The 16,748-nt window shown below is 31.0% G+C and overlaps 1 protein-coding gene across 4 annotated transcripts in view; it reads right to left on the bottom strand.

The window, feature by feature from the left end:
- Nucleotides 1-16,748, bottom strand: part of LOC126750302 (A disintegrin and metalloproteinase with thrombospondin motifs 9-like) — a 354,367-nt gene that overhangs the window by 106,335 nt on the left and 231,284 nt on the right. For all 4 annotated transcript variants that reach the window (XM_050459873.1, XM_050459877.1, XM_050459874.1 and 1 more), the window contains exons 5-6: nt 16,424-16,572; nt 16,232-16,360 (exon numbers count right to left, since the gene is read on the bottom strand). In XM_050459873.1, the coding sequence (XP_050315830.1) occupies nt 16,232-16,360; nt 16,424-16,572 (278 nt within the window). The remainder of the gene's footprint in view (nt 1-16,231; nt 16,361-16,423; nt 16,573-16,748) is intronic.

The raw sequence follows: 16,748 nt of genomic DNA, 5'->3' as shown, positions 1-16,748 counted from the left end.
GCCTGGTGAGATCTCTTCTCGAATTCTCCAATATTGTTTGGTCACCTCATTTTCTGATTCACATTGAGAGGCTTGAAAATATCCAGCACAAGTTTATCAGGTTTGCCAGATATACTCTTATGAAGTCAGGCCTGGATCTTACCTGTTCAGAGACCATGTCCTACCTGAGCATAAACTCCTTATCAAGTAGAAGGCAGTTCTTTGATGTTTGCTTTGCGTTTAAGGTTCTGAATGCTATTGTTAGAAGTCCGGAATGTCTGTGCCTTTTCTCTTTGCATGTATCTTCTTACACAACACGAGGTCAGGCGCTTCTCCACATTCCCTTTTGCAGAACATCCTATCTACTAAACAGTCCTATAAATAGAATAGCTTCTACAATGAATAGATTTGCAAAAGATCTTGATTTTTTCAGTACATCTTTAAATAAATTTAAGTCGTCAGCTAGGGCAACTATCTTGGGATAGTGCCCTACTCCCACTCTTTGGATTAGGTTTAGCACAAGTTTGTTTATTAGTATTATAGTTTTTACTTAAGACTACTGTTAATTATTAATAAGTACTTGAAATGTTATATACGTTGATGAATAAATAAATAAATAAAAATAAATAAATAAATATCACTTGCCATTCTTGTCACTGACTAAAGTGAGTTGTCACTTGTCACTTTTCAGTCATGCCAATTGTCATACTAAGAAGTCTTAATAAAAAAATTTAATTTTTCACTACACACCTGTAATCACGAACTTAATAAATTAAATATACCTGGACTGCCAATTTAATGAAAAGTCTACTATTGCCATTTTGCGTGATTCTGTCCTTTCGATGTTAATGTCACGAGGCGTTAAATTCCGAAATGTATTCCGTCAAAAGTGTCAATGGTGTCTTATAAAGGTTATAAATGAGGTTAATTCGTTTCCTGTTGAACTTTTTTGTATTTGTCGTGTTAAAAATGCCGGTAGTATGCAAACTTTGTGATAAGTCATATAGCACAAAGTTTAACTTAAATAAACATTGTCGCCAAAACCATGGCAAGCAAATACAAGAACATTCTTACGATGAAAATGTTTTTAAATTTAAATGTTTAATGTGTAAGTGTTCTTACCCAAGGAATGTGCAATTGTGCAATCATTTACAAAAGGAACACGATCAGAAAATCGAAGAAGAAAAATTGGAGTTTGAGTCATTAGAACGTATGAACTATAATAAATCAAAGGTTTCTTTTAAGTAATAAGATATTTCTTCAATGTCAATACAAACATGTAACTAAAAAGATAAAGAATTAAAATAATAAGTAGTTTTTGTCAAAAAGGTTTTATTTACCAGCAATTCAAGCTATTGTAGTATTATAATTATGTATGTTTCAGAATTTTAATCATGGAAGCTGTGAATCAAAGAGAGCTGGGTAATTATGTTGTTCTTGCTGGAAAGGAAAAAACTCCTTCTTGTGAATTACAATATTTTTTGTGCAATAGAAGTCGTAATATATTTTAGTTCCCTAAGTTCCTGGTTTAATGTGATATTGTTTATTTTAGGAACATCAAAAAGTATAAATGATGTAACAAAGAGAAAACGAAATATTAAATCACAAGGGTTGTCAAAGTTGGAATATAATTGCATTAGTAAAATAACATTAAAAATAAGCAATGGAAAATTTCAGGTTCACCGAATTATAACACATTATGGTCATTCTACAGCCATTGAACATTTAAAAATAAGTAGTTTGGATAAAAAGCAAATTGCAGTAAAATTAGTAGAAGGAGTCTTAACGGTAAGGTAATTAAAAAAATAAATACAGAAAACATCTGTATTTATTTTATACAAGAATTTGTCTCGGAATTTGTTATATTTAAAACTAAAACTAAAAATAATTTGTCTTGAACATTGGTCTGGTATAGCATGAGAAATCAGTTTATATTTCATGTTATTGCGGCCTCCAATATTATTAAACTTTAAATTAACCATAAGTGTTACTCAAAAAATTAAATTTTCAGGATCCTAGATGATACAAGAAATAAAATAGGTGGTGAAACAAAGAGGGTTGATCTACTAACAAGGCAAGACATTGACAATATTAAAAGAAGGTATAACATTCACAATAAGGAAGGGGTAAAGCATAAGAATGACGCTATTAGTATAGAAATCTGGGTGAAGGAGTGTAGGTCTTTAGAAAATAATCCTGTGTTATTTTATAAACCCCAGGAGAAGGCTTTAAAGGATTTTGTAGATTCAGACTTTTGCTTAATAATTATTAATGATTTGCAAGCATCACTTCTTAAGCAATTTGGTGAAAATATTATAGCAATAGATAGCACGCATGGTCTTAACAACTACGATTTTGAATTAACAACCCTTATGATAGTGGATGAGTTTAATGAGGGAATTCTTATTGCCTTTATGTTTAGTAATAAAAAAGACACCTTTATTAATAACATATTCTTTAGCAAAATTTAACAAAAAGTTGGTACAATTAAATCAAATACATTTATGTCAGATATAACAGAGACATTTTATAATGGCTGGGTTCAAGTTTATCTAGGTTTCAACTATATTGTTCATGGTATGTGGACCGTGCCTGGCGTACAAATTTAAGTAAAATTTCAAATAAAGAAGATGAGGTTTGGGTTTATAAAACTTTAAAATATTTACAAAAAACTACCGATTTTGATAGTATAAATACATTTTGTGAACATTTACGGGTTGTCATTAATAATATGCGTGAAAATGCTCATACTAAAATTTTTGGAGAATATTTTGAAAAGAATTACTCTAATAACTATCAAAAATGGGCGTATTATTTTCGTCAAGAATGTGGAATTAATACTAATATGCGACTAGAGAGCTTGCATAAAGTTATTAAATATTTTTATCTAAACGGTAAATGTGTCAAAAGGTTGGATAAAGGGTTGCATGCAACTCTTAAATATTTAAAAGATAAAACTGTAGATCGGCTAATAAAACATACAAAAGGGAAAAGCACTTGCAAGAGCCATGAAATTTTTAAATCCCATAGAATGGCAGTTTCTTCTAGTTTTGATGTAGTTGTACAGACTCCTGGTATTTGGGCTGTGAGTAACAACCTCAATGAATATATTGTAAAACAAATACCCTTATTAAAAAAATGTTGCAGTATAATTTGTTAATTTTGTGATATATATGTTCACCAATATAGTTGTACATGTCCAAATTATTTTATCAATACTGTGCATTACTATACATTCCTATTCATTACTGGATGAGGGTGTAGATGTGATAAATGCGGTGGAGAGGAGACCAGTGCTTAAGCTCTCTTAAAGCAACTAATGGTGAAACAATTGATAGATGTGATCAAAAAGATAGAGTTTTAAAAGAAATATCGCATTTACAAACATTAGATCACAGTTATCATTTTGATTCTGACCATGATAATATTTTTCAACAAGTTATCAGTAACATACAGACTGCTAAAAATTTACTTCAATTGCCCACTTCAAAACAAAGTACTATAGAAACTTTTAGGGATATAAAAGAGTTATCTGCTTCTCAAAATGTTGTTCCACAAAAACGATTCTACAATAAAAAATAAAAAAAGGCAAAAGAAGCTATCAAAAACCCAAATAAAGAAGAAATAGATGACATTTCTGCCTTTTTAAAAGGCAAAAAATTACCATTTATTTTAACTAACTCTACTTTTGATCACAGCTACATGTAAACAACCTATATTTTTTGTTATGTTTTGGTTAGTGGTAACTAGTTATATATTTTTGAATTTTGATATTTTTGAAGAATAGGCAAGTTATGACTGTTTTTGTTATTTATTTTTCAGCGATTACTGGTGCAATTACTATGTTCTATGTGTTATACAAATAATATGATATTATAGATATTGGACAAATAAAAATTAAAGTACAAACTACGAATTTATATACTTTTATTTGAATTTTTTAGTACATAGTATGTACGAGCTTGATTTGAAATTCGTAAATTACAAAATTATTATTTTGAATTTACGCACGAACATTTAGCGCATGTCCTGATCCCAATTTTCGTTGACAGTCCGTTGGAATACATCTCGGAATATAACGCCTCGTGTTAATGTCACTCTGACAAATTTCAGTTGTACCAAATGTAGGGAAAAAACAAAACAATTCAACTTTTTGGAAGGTTATGTTTGCTAATAGAAATTTATATTTAGTTAAGAATTTAAGATAGTTGCGTTAGATCTGAGATTTTTCTTATGAAGGAAAGTAGTCCTCACCTAGTTTTAATTTAGAATAATGCTTTAAAAACAATGTCAATGAAAAAATAAATCTAGTTCGTGACAGATCACACGTCAAACGTCAACTTCATTTAATATATTTTTTGTTGGCATTACTGTGATCAGAGTGACCAACATTAAAAGGACACAGTGACTATAAAAATGACGGCCACTAGGCAGTGGTCATTTAGTGGGTATAAATCTCTACAAACTAAAGTTTTTTTGTGGAAGTTACTTAAAAAGGCAAATGTTAAAGAAATGAAAAAGGTTACCAAAGGATTTGATTTAATCTTTTTTCTATAATAAATATCTAAGCGCATTTGAGATGGTTGCAAACCTCTACAAACGAAAGTTTTTTTATTAAAAATTATTGCGTTGTTATGTTATAAACGGCTATAACTGCCAAATGATATGGATAAAACTTTTCCTTATAGCCGTTAGTGTACAATATTAATTCAATAATTTTTTACCAAAAAACTTTTGTTTGTCGAGGTTTGCAACCATCTCAAATGCGTTTAGATACTTATTGTAGAAAAAAGATTATTTCAAATCCTTTGGGAGCCTTTTTCATTTCTTTAACTTTCGATTTTTTAAGTAATTTTCACAAAAAAACTTTAGTTTGTAGAGGTTTATAACCACTATAAATCGATTTAGTTATTGATTGTTAATATCTGCAAAAAAAATATTAAAATTCCTCGCGCATTTCAGGAGATACGGGCATTATATGGACTAATTAACAGCGGGCGCGGACTGTAAATAAGTTGCTGGCAAACGACATATGCTACGTTCTAGATCTCTGGTTGCTGAATATCGATCGGGCGCTAGCTTCACAGATATAAAGAATAATAAGAAAAACAACAGCTAGTGGCAACATTGAATACGTGCATTGTAAACATAAAGATATTCTACGTTGCCAAGTTGCTTTTTTTTTCAATAACTTTTGTGTCAGGAATCTGTTTTTTTATTTTGAAAAAATTTGTTGATTACTCTCAAGTATATAATATTAGTCCGCAAATAAATGAAACTTTGAAACAGTTCATTTTTTACATGTTACAAAATACAACATATTAAAAAAATATGTAGCGGATTAAAAAAATTATATACTGAATGAAAAACAACCCCGCCTATGGTTTGCAGCTAGGCTTATTCTATAGGCATTCAATTCTCTAAGGTTCCAAATGATGGATTTTCTTCAAACAATTTGTACGGGCTCTAACTTTGAGGGCAGGCATTTTAGAATACATGTTTATAAGAAAGAAAAAGTAAGACGCTTTAAAATATTAGCACCGAATTTTGCAACACCTTGTATAAACCGACCGTTAACCATCACCAGAAATGTTTCATTGATTCGTGCCGGCATCAGGGAGGGGCTTGGAGGGCCAAAGGAGCTAAGGCCCTTCCTTGTTGATTCATATCTACCGGGCATGAAAACAATATTTTACCGACTAAATTTGTTCGTGCCCGCGGGCGGAGCAGGATTTTCGGACCATCGTCTCGAAGAACAGATAACTTATATAGGAAGAGTCGAGTTGCAATTTATGGGGTGCCCTCGGGGTGCGTACACGCCAAAACATACATATGACCATTGAACCTTTCATTTCTGGATTAGTCGATATCATCTAGACTAACATTCATAGCAAGAATGATTTTACTTGCATGTTTTATTAGTCAAAAAGGTTTTTCATATTTGCATAATAACTTTAAAAACTATTTGAATTTCATCAAATTTTTCTCCCTGACAATTAACTCCACCATCTTCTTAAGCATTGCTTGAATGATGCTTTAGATATATTTAAGTCTACCAACATAAATATACCTATGGCATCTAGTGTTACAAACTCCAACATAAAAAGTCATTCAAAAATATCAAATCACAACTCCTTTAGTATTTGCAACAACTTTTTTTTTTTAAATATATTTATTTTCAAAAGAGATACGGAGAAGCTTTATATTTGGTTTGGAATCACAATTTTTTTTTTGGCATATTTTCCTAAACACGTAGTAAGAATGTTATTTTATCATACTAGATATAAAAGATACAAAAAAAATAAAATAAGTAAGTTTTAACAGTATGGAGTATATCCTCCTCAGGGTCGTCCACATGGCGAACTCTTGGAAAGGTTTAAATTCACATCACTTAAGAAGCATAGAGAAAATGTCCTTTTAATTAATATTCTATTCTATTAATTAATATTTTTACATAATGCAATTAAGAATACGTTGAGCTGCCCCTGTTTACATCAAAAATTAAATTTTATGGTAAAACAGTTAAATAAACTCCCCATATGAATGCTTTGAAGGTTTCACCTATATCATGTAATATATGTTAATTATAATCCTTTATCAGGTAATGTAGATAGGTTGTGAAGAATGTATCTACTTTTATTAACAGACATTGTTTGGTTATTGTTAACTTAAGTGTGTGTAATTGAGATATTAGCTATAAAGTAGTTTTTTAAGTAAATAAATAAATATAATATTAATAATAATTTCATTTTTAAATGACTGTCGGTAACGTCTGAATAATTCAGTTTTTCTGGCATAGTTTACCTAACTACGAAAGAAAAACTCCATAAATAATAGGTAAGTTGTAGAAAAACTAAATTTTTAGAAAAAATGATGGTTAAAAAACTCTTTTTTTTTTAAGTTTTTCAGGTTTTATTTAGGTTGTTTAGTGAGTGCAAAAAATATTTAACTTCCTGTATTTAAGCAATTATTATTTTAATTTTCTGAAAATTTGTTCAAATTAATTTCAAGTGAAATTTTAGTTTTCTTCCAGGCAGTTGAGGTACTTGTGTGCAATTCATTTTTCAAAAGTCAATTTTCGTGAATTTTGTAAGCAAGCCATAGTAAGATTTTTGGGAGTAAAACTTATTATTTTATGAAAAATTTTATAGAAAATTGAACTTTTTTTCTAATGTTAGGCAATTAAGATAAAAAATTATTCTACTCATTGTTTTTGAGCAACCTTTAATTTAATTTCCAGATTTTAAATTAAATTTTGGGGGAGTTACGCTCATTTTTTGATTTCATTTATATGCAATTTATGTAATTTGTGATACTTTCAGACAATAAAAGTCACTTTTTCTTACATTTTTTTTTCTAGTTAATCCCAACCAATACATCATAAATTATTATCGTTAAATAAATATTTATTCAACGATTTTAGTACATTTTTGGTTTTGGTATATTTATCAACAGTATATGGTCAAGGTATATTTATTAAACTGTAGAATATACGTATATGATTTACGATTCTGTTTACAAAAGGCAGAAAATTTCGGCATTTAACAAAATTGACAAGGGATTTACATATCTAGTTTTTAAACTCGATTATTACATCTCAAATATTTGATGAAATTTTTATACTAAATATTTATACAGGGTGTTTGGCGGAGGGTTAGCCAAACTTGGTGGGCATATATGTAGATAGGCTCAGATAGAAGATATTTTCTTAATAAACTTGTGTTCTAAAAGTCTCGGGTTTTTTTATATCATTGATTTTGTGTTATTTTCAGGATTTTCAAAAAAATTATGCCTTTTGACATCTTTAAATTTTTTCAGCATATTTTTCAAATTTTTTTAACATTTGTATTTAGTCTGTAATGTATCCTGAATCTAAAAAAATCAATATCAAGTACAAATAATACCGAAATAATTCGTTTTGAGTTACGTTACATTGTATTGGGTAAAATTTCAACGTCATTAGAATTTACAGGTGATATTCTGTATTTTTTTATTTACACATAAAATCTACAATGTAAAGTGAAGTTTTCCTAGATAAACAATGTGAAAAAATAATTTACACAACAAATACTGCAATGAAAATCACAACATATATTATGTACTTATATTTTTACATGGTATATTATGTAATTACATTTTACATAATTTTATATGTAAAATTACAGTACAGATGGTGTGAAATCACTAACAACAAAACTACTAGCGCCCCATGATAAACTTGCCAACTTCGCCATATTGTTTTACTTTATTTCTCGTTCAGTCTTTCATCCATCAACTGGCATTATTTATTCTCCCATTTTTCTTTAGTTTAGTGTGTCGTATGGTGCCATAATATACATTGAAGCGTAGTAACGAGTGTGACAGGTAAACCTGCAGTAAGTAAAATATTCTTTCTTATAATGATGCAATGCAAAATTTGTGCATTTAAGTGTTGCACAGAAAGTACGAACTGTACCAGTACTTACACCGTAACTGGACTGGTGTTGTATTTTATTGTGTGCATCATGGATGCAATATGATATTTAAAACATATATTGGCTTTAAGGAGCATATTTACAGACAACATCCTTTAAATCAAAATCAAATAGTTAATAAAATGCAAGAAGTTATATGTTGTCCTTTAAAATCTTGCAACTATTTCACTACAAATATAAAAGAAATTTTCATGCATGGATATAAACATATAAAAAATGGATTAACAATTTATTGTCCTTTAAGACATATTTGTAATTATGATTTTGAATTTAAAAACATTAATAGCATGAGATCCCATGCATGTAGAAAACATTATCAGCTTCATTCTGGTAAAGTTATTGAGAACACTGCTTTATCTTTAAATGAGCTAAACATTGAATTGGAACAAGAAAATATAGTTACTACAAAAAAAATAATTTAATTGAAAATTCTAATAATTGTCTAACAAGGATGAACTGAAGGAATTAGGATTAAAAATATTATCGTATATCTGTCTTAGATTGCAATCCAAATATTTTTTATGTAACAAAACCCTTAACACAATGATAGAAGGTTTTTCTGATTTAGACAAGTTACCCTGCATTATTGAAATTAATGGTAAGCATTTTTTATTGTTTTGTTTTGTTTTAATGTGCATAAATCTTTTTTAGATTCAAATGCAGAGCTTCCATCCACGTATTTTGTATACTGCGAAAAGGAATCGCTGAATCTCGACACATATGAGACCTTTGAAGATTCTTTTTTAAAGTGTGCATGGCTATTTACTTTATTTATAATTTGCAGTATCCAAAAGAAATAACAACGTTGTTGGAATTGAAAGAATGTTTTTAAAAATTCATCCAGATTCCGAATCAAAATCTAAAAAAATTAACCCCACAAAGAGGAAAGTTTTTAATTTTATGAACAAATTTAAAAATTTTTCTATAACTAAATAGTAACATCTTCGTATGATGTATTATTTTTCTTCATTATAGAATAAATATTTAGTATTAGGTCAGAAAATTTAGCATTTTTAGGATTTGCATTATTAGTTCCTATTTCTTATGATTAAGAATATATATACATGTTGTTTCTTATTATATGTTAATAAGTTAAGCCATCAGGATATTTACCAGATCGTTTCTTAGATCAGAGAATTGTTTCGAGAAAACTGTGCAAATAAAAATATATAATTTACAAGTCATCTAATTTTTAGTACTCTATATATATTTCAAGTCGGTGATATATTAGAAAAAATATATTTTCATTTTCAATACTTTTTGAAAATCCTCATATGTATGACAATAATTTTAAAATGTGCTTTTTTATATTCTTACATAAGTTATTTGTTTCATTTGTATATACATATCTCCAAACAGAACTCCGCATTAAGAAAAGACCACCTCGTATCTATTATTTAAATTTTATATTATAACAGTTTTTGAAGTATACATAGTTAAAAAGTGACCTTTGAAAACTTTTTGATATGTCTAATGTTATGTGAATATGCCTTTTAGAAATACACTTATTTTGTTAAATATTTTACAGTATTTTATTTATATTGTCATATTATTATAATTCGTATGTAATTTAATATTACTTAACGAAAAATTTCCAAAAAAATACATTTACTATTTAATTTTACCTGGAAAACTACGTAAATTTACATAAATTTATTACGTAATTTATATCGTAAGTTTACTTTAGAAACGTACATAATCTACTCTGTAAATTTCTGCATAATGGTTAGTGTATAATCGCATGAAAAAATTACATTTTTTATTGTGTACCCATTTAATATTTACATATGGAATGTAATTTTACAAAATATATTGTGGTAACAAAATTGCCAACGTAATGTTATGTAAATTTACAATGTGCGTTTTACCAGTGTACGATGTGTAACACAAAGCCGACTAACTTGCCACAATTCATGACTTTAAAGGAAAATAAAGAAAAAAAAATATTTTTTTAATTTTATGTATTTATTTCAAAATTACAAATTTTATTAAAACTGCGCTCCCCTGGCTCTAATACATGCCCTACGTCGCCGTCGCATTTCCACTGTCGTAAGACGAAGCCGCATCTCTTTTCTGATAGTTTGAAAAGCGGCATCGATTCTTTGAATGGTCAAATGACGAGATCGTGGAACATGCTATGGGATTGTTGTTGTGATAACAACAATATGTGCTACATATTGTTGTCATTTGACATTGCCATTTGTCGTGGTGTAACTTTTTAGCTTTCTTACGTACCCAAGTCGTTAATTTAGTATTCTATCGTTTCTGTAATTGTTATTGTTATTGTTAATACTGTTGTTATTGTTGCTGTTAATTGAGTTTTTATATTGTTTTCCTTATTTTCGTATCATTATCGCCACAATGGCTGCATACACTACCGAAGAATACGCCGATATTGTCTTTGCTTATGGAAGAGCCAATGGTAATACGCGAGAAGCACAAAGAATTTATGAGGAGCCCAATACCCCAATAGGCGTGTGCCCCACCACAACACTTTTGCTAATACTTTTCGTCGATTAAGGGAAACAGGCAATCTAAATTTTCAAGAACCGTGGATCAATCGGCAGTATGATGTTGCTGTAGATGAAAACGTAATTCGCGCATTCGATGAGGATCCCACCTGACCATGCAAAGCATAGTCAGTTGTCAAGGCAGAAGGAAGGCATCCTTGCCATTACACCCCAGTGCAAGGTAATTTCATACTACATCAACAACTTAATTCCGCAATTTTTACTGGCATCGTGATACTCTATTCTAGGTCTTCTACAAGCCGACTATGAGCGACGGGTACAATTTTGCCGCTTTTTGCTTCACGCAGACGTTGATAATGGACACTTTTTATAAAGCATCTTATGGACAGATGAATCAACATTTACACGTGCGGGGATATTTAACCAACATAATTTACATTATTGGGAAAACAAAAACGTAAATCCGCATTTGACCAGAGCCAAGTCTTTCCAAATAAAATTCAGTGTTAATGTTTGGGCAGATGTGATTGGGAGACACCTCATCGGTCCACACTACTTGCCAAGAAACCGCAATGGGGACAATTACTTACATTTTTTACAAAATTATTATCTCTTATTGGCTGATATACCCAGATTTAATGAAGACGGGCCAATTGTCTTCCAGAATGACGGGTGTCCTGCACCTGTTAGAGAATTTCTGGTCAATACTTTTCCCAATTCGTGGATCGGAAGAGCAGGTCCCATCGCATGGCCTCTACGGTCCGCTGATTTAACCACTCTCGATTTTTACGTATGGGGACGTGCGAAAGAACTCGTGTACGAGGTGGAAATTGACAATCTAGACCACTTAATTCAAAGAATCAATGCCGCTTTTCTAACCGTCAGAGAAGAGATGCGACTTCGCCTTACGACAGTAGAAATGCGACGGCGATGTAGGGCATGCATAAGACCCAGGGGAGCGCAGATTCAACAAAATTTGCAATTTTGAAATAAATACATAAAATTTGAAAAAAATTTTTTTTTTTACTTTATTTTCCTTTAAAGTCATGAATTGGGGCAAGTTAGTCGGCTTTGTGTTACACATCGTATATCATTAAAAAGAGTATTAACTGGAGATGTTTTTAAAACTACCTGAACATCTTGATAGATTTTAGATTTTTTTTTGCGTTAACTTAAATTTACCTTTCATAACTTTTTTTGCTACTTGTATTAGCTTTTTGAGCTCACAACGAATTATTTCGGCATTATTTGTACTTGATATTGATTTTTTTAGATTCAGGATACATTACAGACTAAATACAAATGTAAAAAAAACGTGAAAAATATGCTAAAAAAATTTAAAGACGTCAAAAGGCATAATTTTTTGAAAATCCTGAAAATAACACCAAATTAATGATATAAAAAAACCCGAGACTTTTAGAACATAAGTTTATTAAGAAAATATCTTCTATCTGAGCGTATCTATATGCCCACCATTTTGACAAACCCTCCGCCAAACACCCTGTATATAAAATTATATCAAATTTAAATAAACAGTGTTCTTAAATTAAATATTGAATATATATATTTTATGCAAAAACATTGTTTTTTATCAAGACAATCCTTGTCCCCCCACCCACCCCAAACATTTGCCCATTAAAAAATTCTTTTTAAAGATTACCGTTTTTCGTTCATAATATCCAATCTAATAGCACTGTTTTTGTATTAATATTTATTAATATACATAAGTATATTTATTATACTATAGAATTATACCATATATGATTCTGTTTACAAAGGAGAAAAAATTTCGGAACTTTAAAAATTGGTTTTACATATCTAGTCTTTAAACTCGAACACTACACCTTAAATATGTGATAAATTGACCCCCACCTTACCTATATGCCATTGTGTAGCATAAGATGTTATAGTGTAATAATGGAATATCATATATAAAGAAATCTAAAATAAAATAGAAAATGCATTAAAATATATGAAACAATAATTATCCCAAATAAGATATACAAATAAAAAAAAATTCAAGAATACAAATTTCGTCAAAACTAAACAGGGATATAAAACAATAATACTAAATAATATTTATTAAACATTATTTTTTATATACGCCATTGATAAATATAATTTTTTTTTCTTCGTACATGGAAAAATGCCTCCTGATGCATAAAATACATCAATTTTCTAAGCATATAATATATTAAAGGAATAAATATACTTATATATTTATTTCTTTCAATCTCTTCAATTGGGAAAAACTTCTTAACAATTTTTCCTGATTTTCTCAAAAACTATTGGAAATATGGAAATTTTTTTTTAGTACTAAAATTTTCTTCAAAATAGAGCAAGTCATAAAGAATACCATTTAAATGTTGGTTGGAGAAACAAATTGCTTAAACATAATAAATTATTAAAATTGGAAAAAACCTCTTAAGAGTTTTTCCCTATTTTCTCGAATCTAATTGATCTCGATTTTTAAGGATCCACTTGGATATAGTTGAGTTGCGAGTAAAATTTACTTCGGGCTTAAAATTTCGCCTGAACTTATTTCAATTTGAACGTCCTGTATAGTATTTATAAAATTCTTAGAATTTAGAATTTCACAAAGGGTGTCTCATTTGAAACAACGAGCCTATGAAACTAAACCGTTCTAAGCAGAATGTTCACTAAAAAAATCCCTTCTGATCGCTATTTGACTAATTATGCAAACAGACCTTAAATTGACAAAAGTGATTTATAATTTCAAAAAAAAAAAACTCGCACTAATTTTCTTTTTAATATTTATCTCTACACCGTAATAAATCAGTAGGCAGCCTAAACATTTCGCATGGAAACCATTCTATTTTCCACAAAAAGAAACTCAATCAAAAAATCAATCGTCGATTATAAGGTGAAAGCGTGCGTACGCGGATAAATATTTTAAAAAAATCCGAAAATCTCGTTACGTAAGAAAAAAAAGTGGAAAAATAAACATGGCGCCAACTACTCAGCTAACCATAAGTAGTGACTCATCCCGAATAAACTTTTATTTTATTTAGTTGAAAATTAGAAAAGAAATCTTTAAAATAACCGAGTGCGTGGTTCGCTTCATCAAGTCGAATCCGATGATCCGACAACGATCAAAACTGGTCGTCCCGACGTCACAATATCGTCTTATCGATCGGTCTGATCGATTATTCGGATTATTTTGATTAATCGACGATCACCATCTAAATTGATTTTAACACAAAAGGTGCCGACAGCGATATCGTGGTGGGCGGAACCCCACGTCTATTAACTGTTAGCGGTTTTTTTTCTCGTCGACATTTTTTACTCTTAGTTCATATTCAAGGGAATATTATTGCTTTATGGAGCGACAAAATTACTTTTAATTAATATATAGGGTTTAGGTTTTGTTTAAGGTAATTGCGAGGAAAGCCGTGTTGAACAGAGACAGGTTTCGGCTGTAACCCATGTACTAAAAGGAGATGAATAAACCATGTCATTTACTGCTTGAATAGTTGATCAAATAGCCGTTTAGTTTTTTTGGTAATAGCTAATTGAAACTTGAATGTGTCGAAGAAAGATAGATAACACGATATGCGGTGGAAACTATTGTCAAATTTCCATAGTATCAAACTTTTCTAAAGTCTTTGAGATTTGCCTACATGATAGCTTCTTTCACCAAGTAATGAAGATTCAATTTTACCTCACTTAAGTACCTAACCTAACATCATTTCTTCAGACTGCATATAAGGCTATAAATAATTATCATTGCAAAATGTTTCTTAAAATAATGACTACAAGTGCCTGGAAATGCAATTCAATTTCCAAGAGAACAATAATTACTATATTGCGGAGGGTTATTGGGTGGGGTCAGAAATAAAACAGAAACCTGTTTACCTAAATGTCGACGTTTCGACTTATATCTCTAATGTCCTCTGGTAGGTGGTTAAAGATTTTTATACCTTCATAAAAAATTGATCTCTTTACCAAGGCAGATGTTGGAATGGGAAGCCGCAAATTATTCCGCTGGCGGGTGACATATCGTGGATTCTGTAGGACAAACCTGTATTGATGGGAGAAAATAAGGCATGCCACCTCCTATATGTATAGGCAGTAGATTGTAAGAATGCCCTCCCTGATAAAATATGGTCGGCATGATTCCCTAGGTGATATCCCGCATATATAACGCACAGCGCGTTTCTGTAGAACAAACATCATCTGTAGAAGATAGTTGCTTGCACTACCCCAAAAGCAGACACCATACCTGAGATGGGACTCAATCAGGGAAAAGTACACGGCTCTCCCAATCCCCATGCCAAGCTCCCGACAGGCCACCTTAACAGCAAAACAACCCGCAGAAATCCTATTGCTGAGACTCCGTATATGGTCCTCAAACTTAAGTTCCTTGTCAATCACCAGACCCAAAAACTTATTATTAGAATACGGCGGGACAGGGCAGTTAGCAATAAGAATATTATCAAGACTACGGTTATTTGTAAAACAAATTAGTTTGGTCTCCTCTGGATTTAATGATAGTAAATTTGCCCTGAACCACTCATATATAAGTTGAAGATCAGCCAACATGGCTATTCTCAAAGAGTCGGTATCATACCCATGCCAGAGAATGGTGGTGTCGTCAGCAAAGAGCCTGAATTTTCCCTGGATATTAAGTCGGATGAGGTCATTAATATATAGGAGAAAAAGTATTGGTCCCAATACCGACCCCTGAGGTACTCCCCAGGCAACAGATTGATATTCAGAATACTCCGACCCCACACACACACTCTCTGACGACGACCCTTTAAATATGAACAAAATATCTATATCCTAGTTTCTTTGTATTTATATATAAATTAACGAATATAAGAAAAAAAATAATGAAATATTTAACAGATGTTAATTCGCGATTGCCTGTAACTCGAAAACTGTCCTCTCAAATTTCTTAAAATTGCACGAGAATCTAGAAATAATCCAATATCTGTATATTGGATTATTTCTAGATTAATAATCCAATTATTCATCTAGAGAGATGGTACTCCCTGTGGAGTCCCATCAAATGCCTTATGGAATTACAACCACATACATCGATTATTTTTAAACCCACACCAAACTGAATATTAATATTATGCAAAATATACAGAAACCTCCAGACTTCAATGTCGAAATAACAGTTTTTAAAAAACTATTAAAGAGATATAGGGTCAGACAAAACAACCGCTACCTATTGTTCCCGCGCCGAAATGTGCAAGGCTGCATTTTTATATCGCCAAACTTTCATTATCACGCAATAAATTTTTTTTTGTTTTAAATATTCAACGTTTCACTTACCATTCCGTGACACAAGCTGATCGTGACGTCAGAGTCGGGATCGTTCTGGATTTTTCCTTTGTAAAAGCACCCGGAGATTTTTTGGTCGTGCGGGTACCGTTGCGACACATTCTGGCCATGAGTAACGATCTGGGAAACATTAGTTGAATTAATAGAAATAAATTAAGAGGATATAATTAGTAAGTGTCTTACATGTAGATTCGGTACTATAAAGGAACTATCGGCCACCAGTTCCAATATCAGTTTTTTACCGAAAGCGTCGATTTCATAGGTCGGGGCGTGGTCCCAATCTTCATACGAGTGATGTCTGAAATGGCCTGTATGGGGTTTTGCCGATTTATCTGGAAAAATACATTTAATTCTATGAAACCGTATTTGAGGATTCTTAAAATGTTTACATATTTTAGAAGAGGTTGGATTAGTATGGGGTGTGACCGTAGCCGATCGATAGTTCTAGCCTGGACACTTATCCCCGCTTCCATCGATACCTCACAACAGAAGCCGAAATCATGCGAGG

The sequence above is a fragment of the Anthonomus grandis genome, chromosome 2 (assembly GCF_022605725.1).
Source record: "Anthonomus grandis grandis chromosome 2, icAntGran1.3, whole genome shotgun sequence".
In the NCBI taxonomy this organism is placed as follows: domain Eukaryota; kingdom Metazoa; phylum Arthropoda; class Insecta; order Coleoptera; family Curculionidae; genus Anthonomus; species Anthonomus grandis.
Note: the sequence above shows the minus strand (reverse complement) of the source record. Positions and strands in the feature narration are given on the sequence as shown.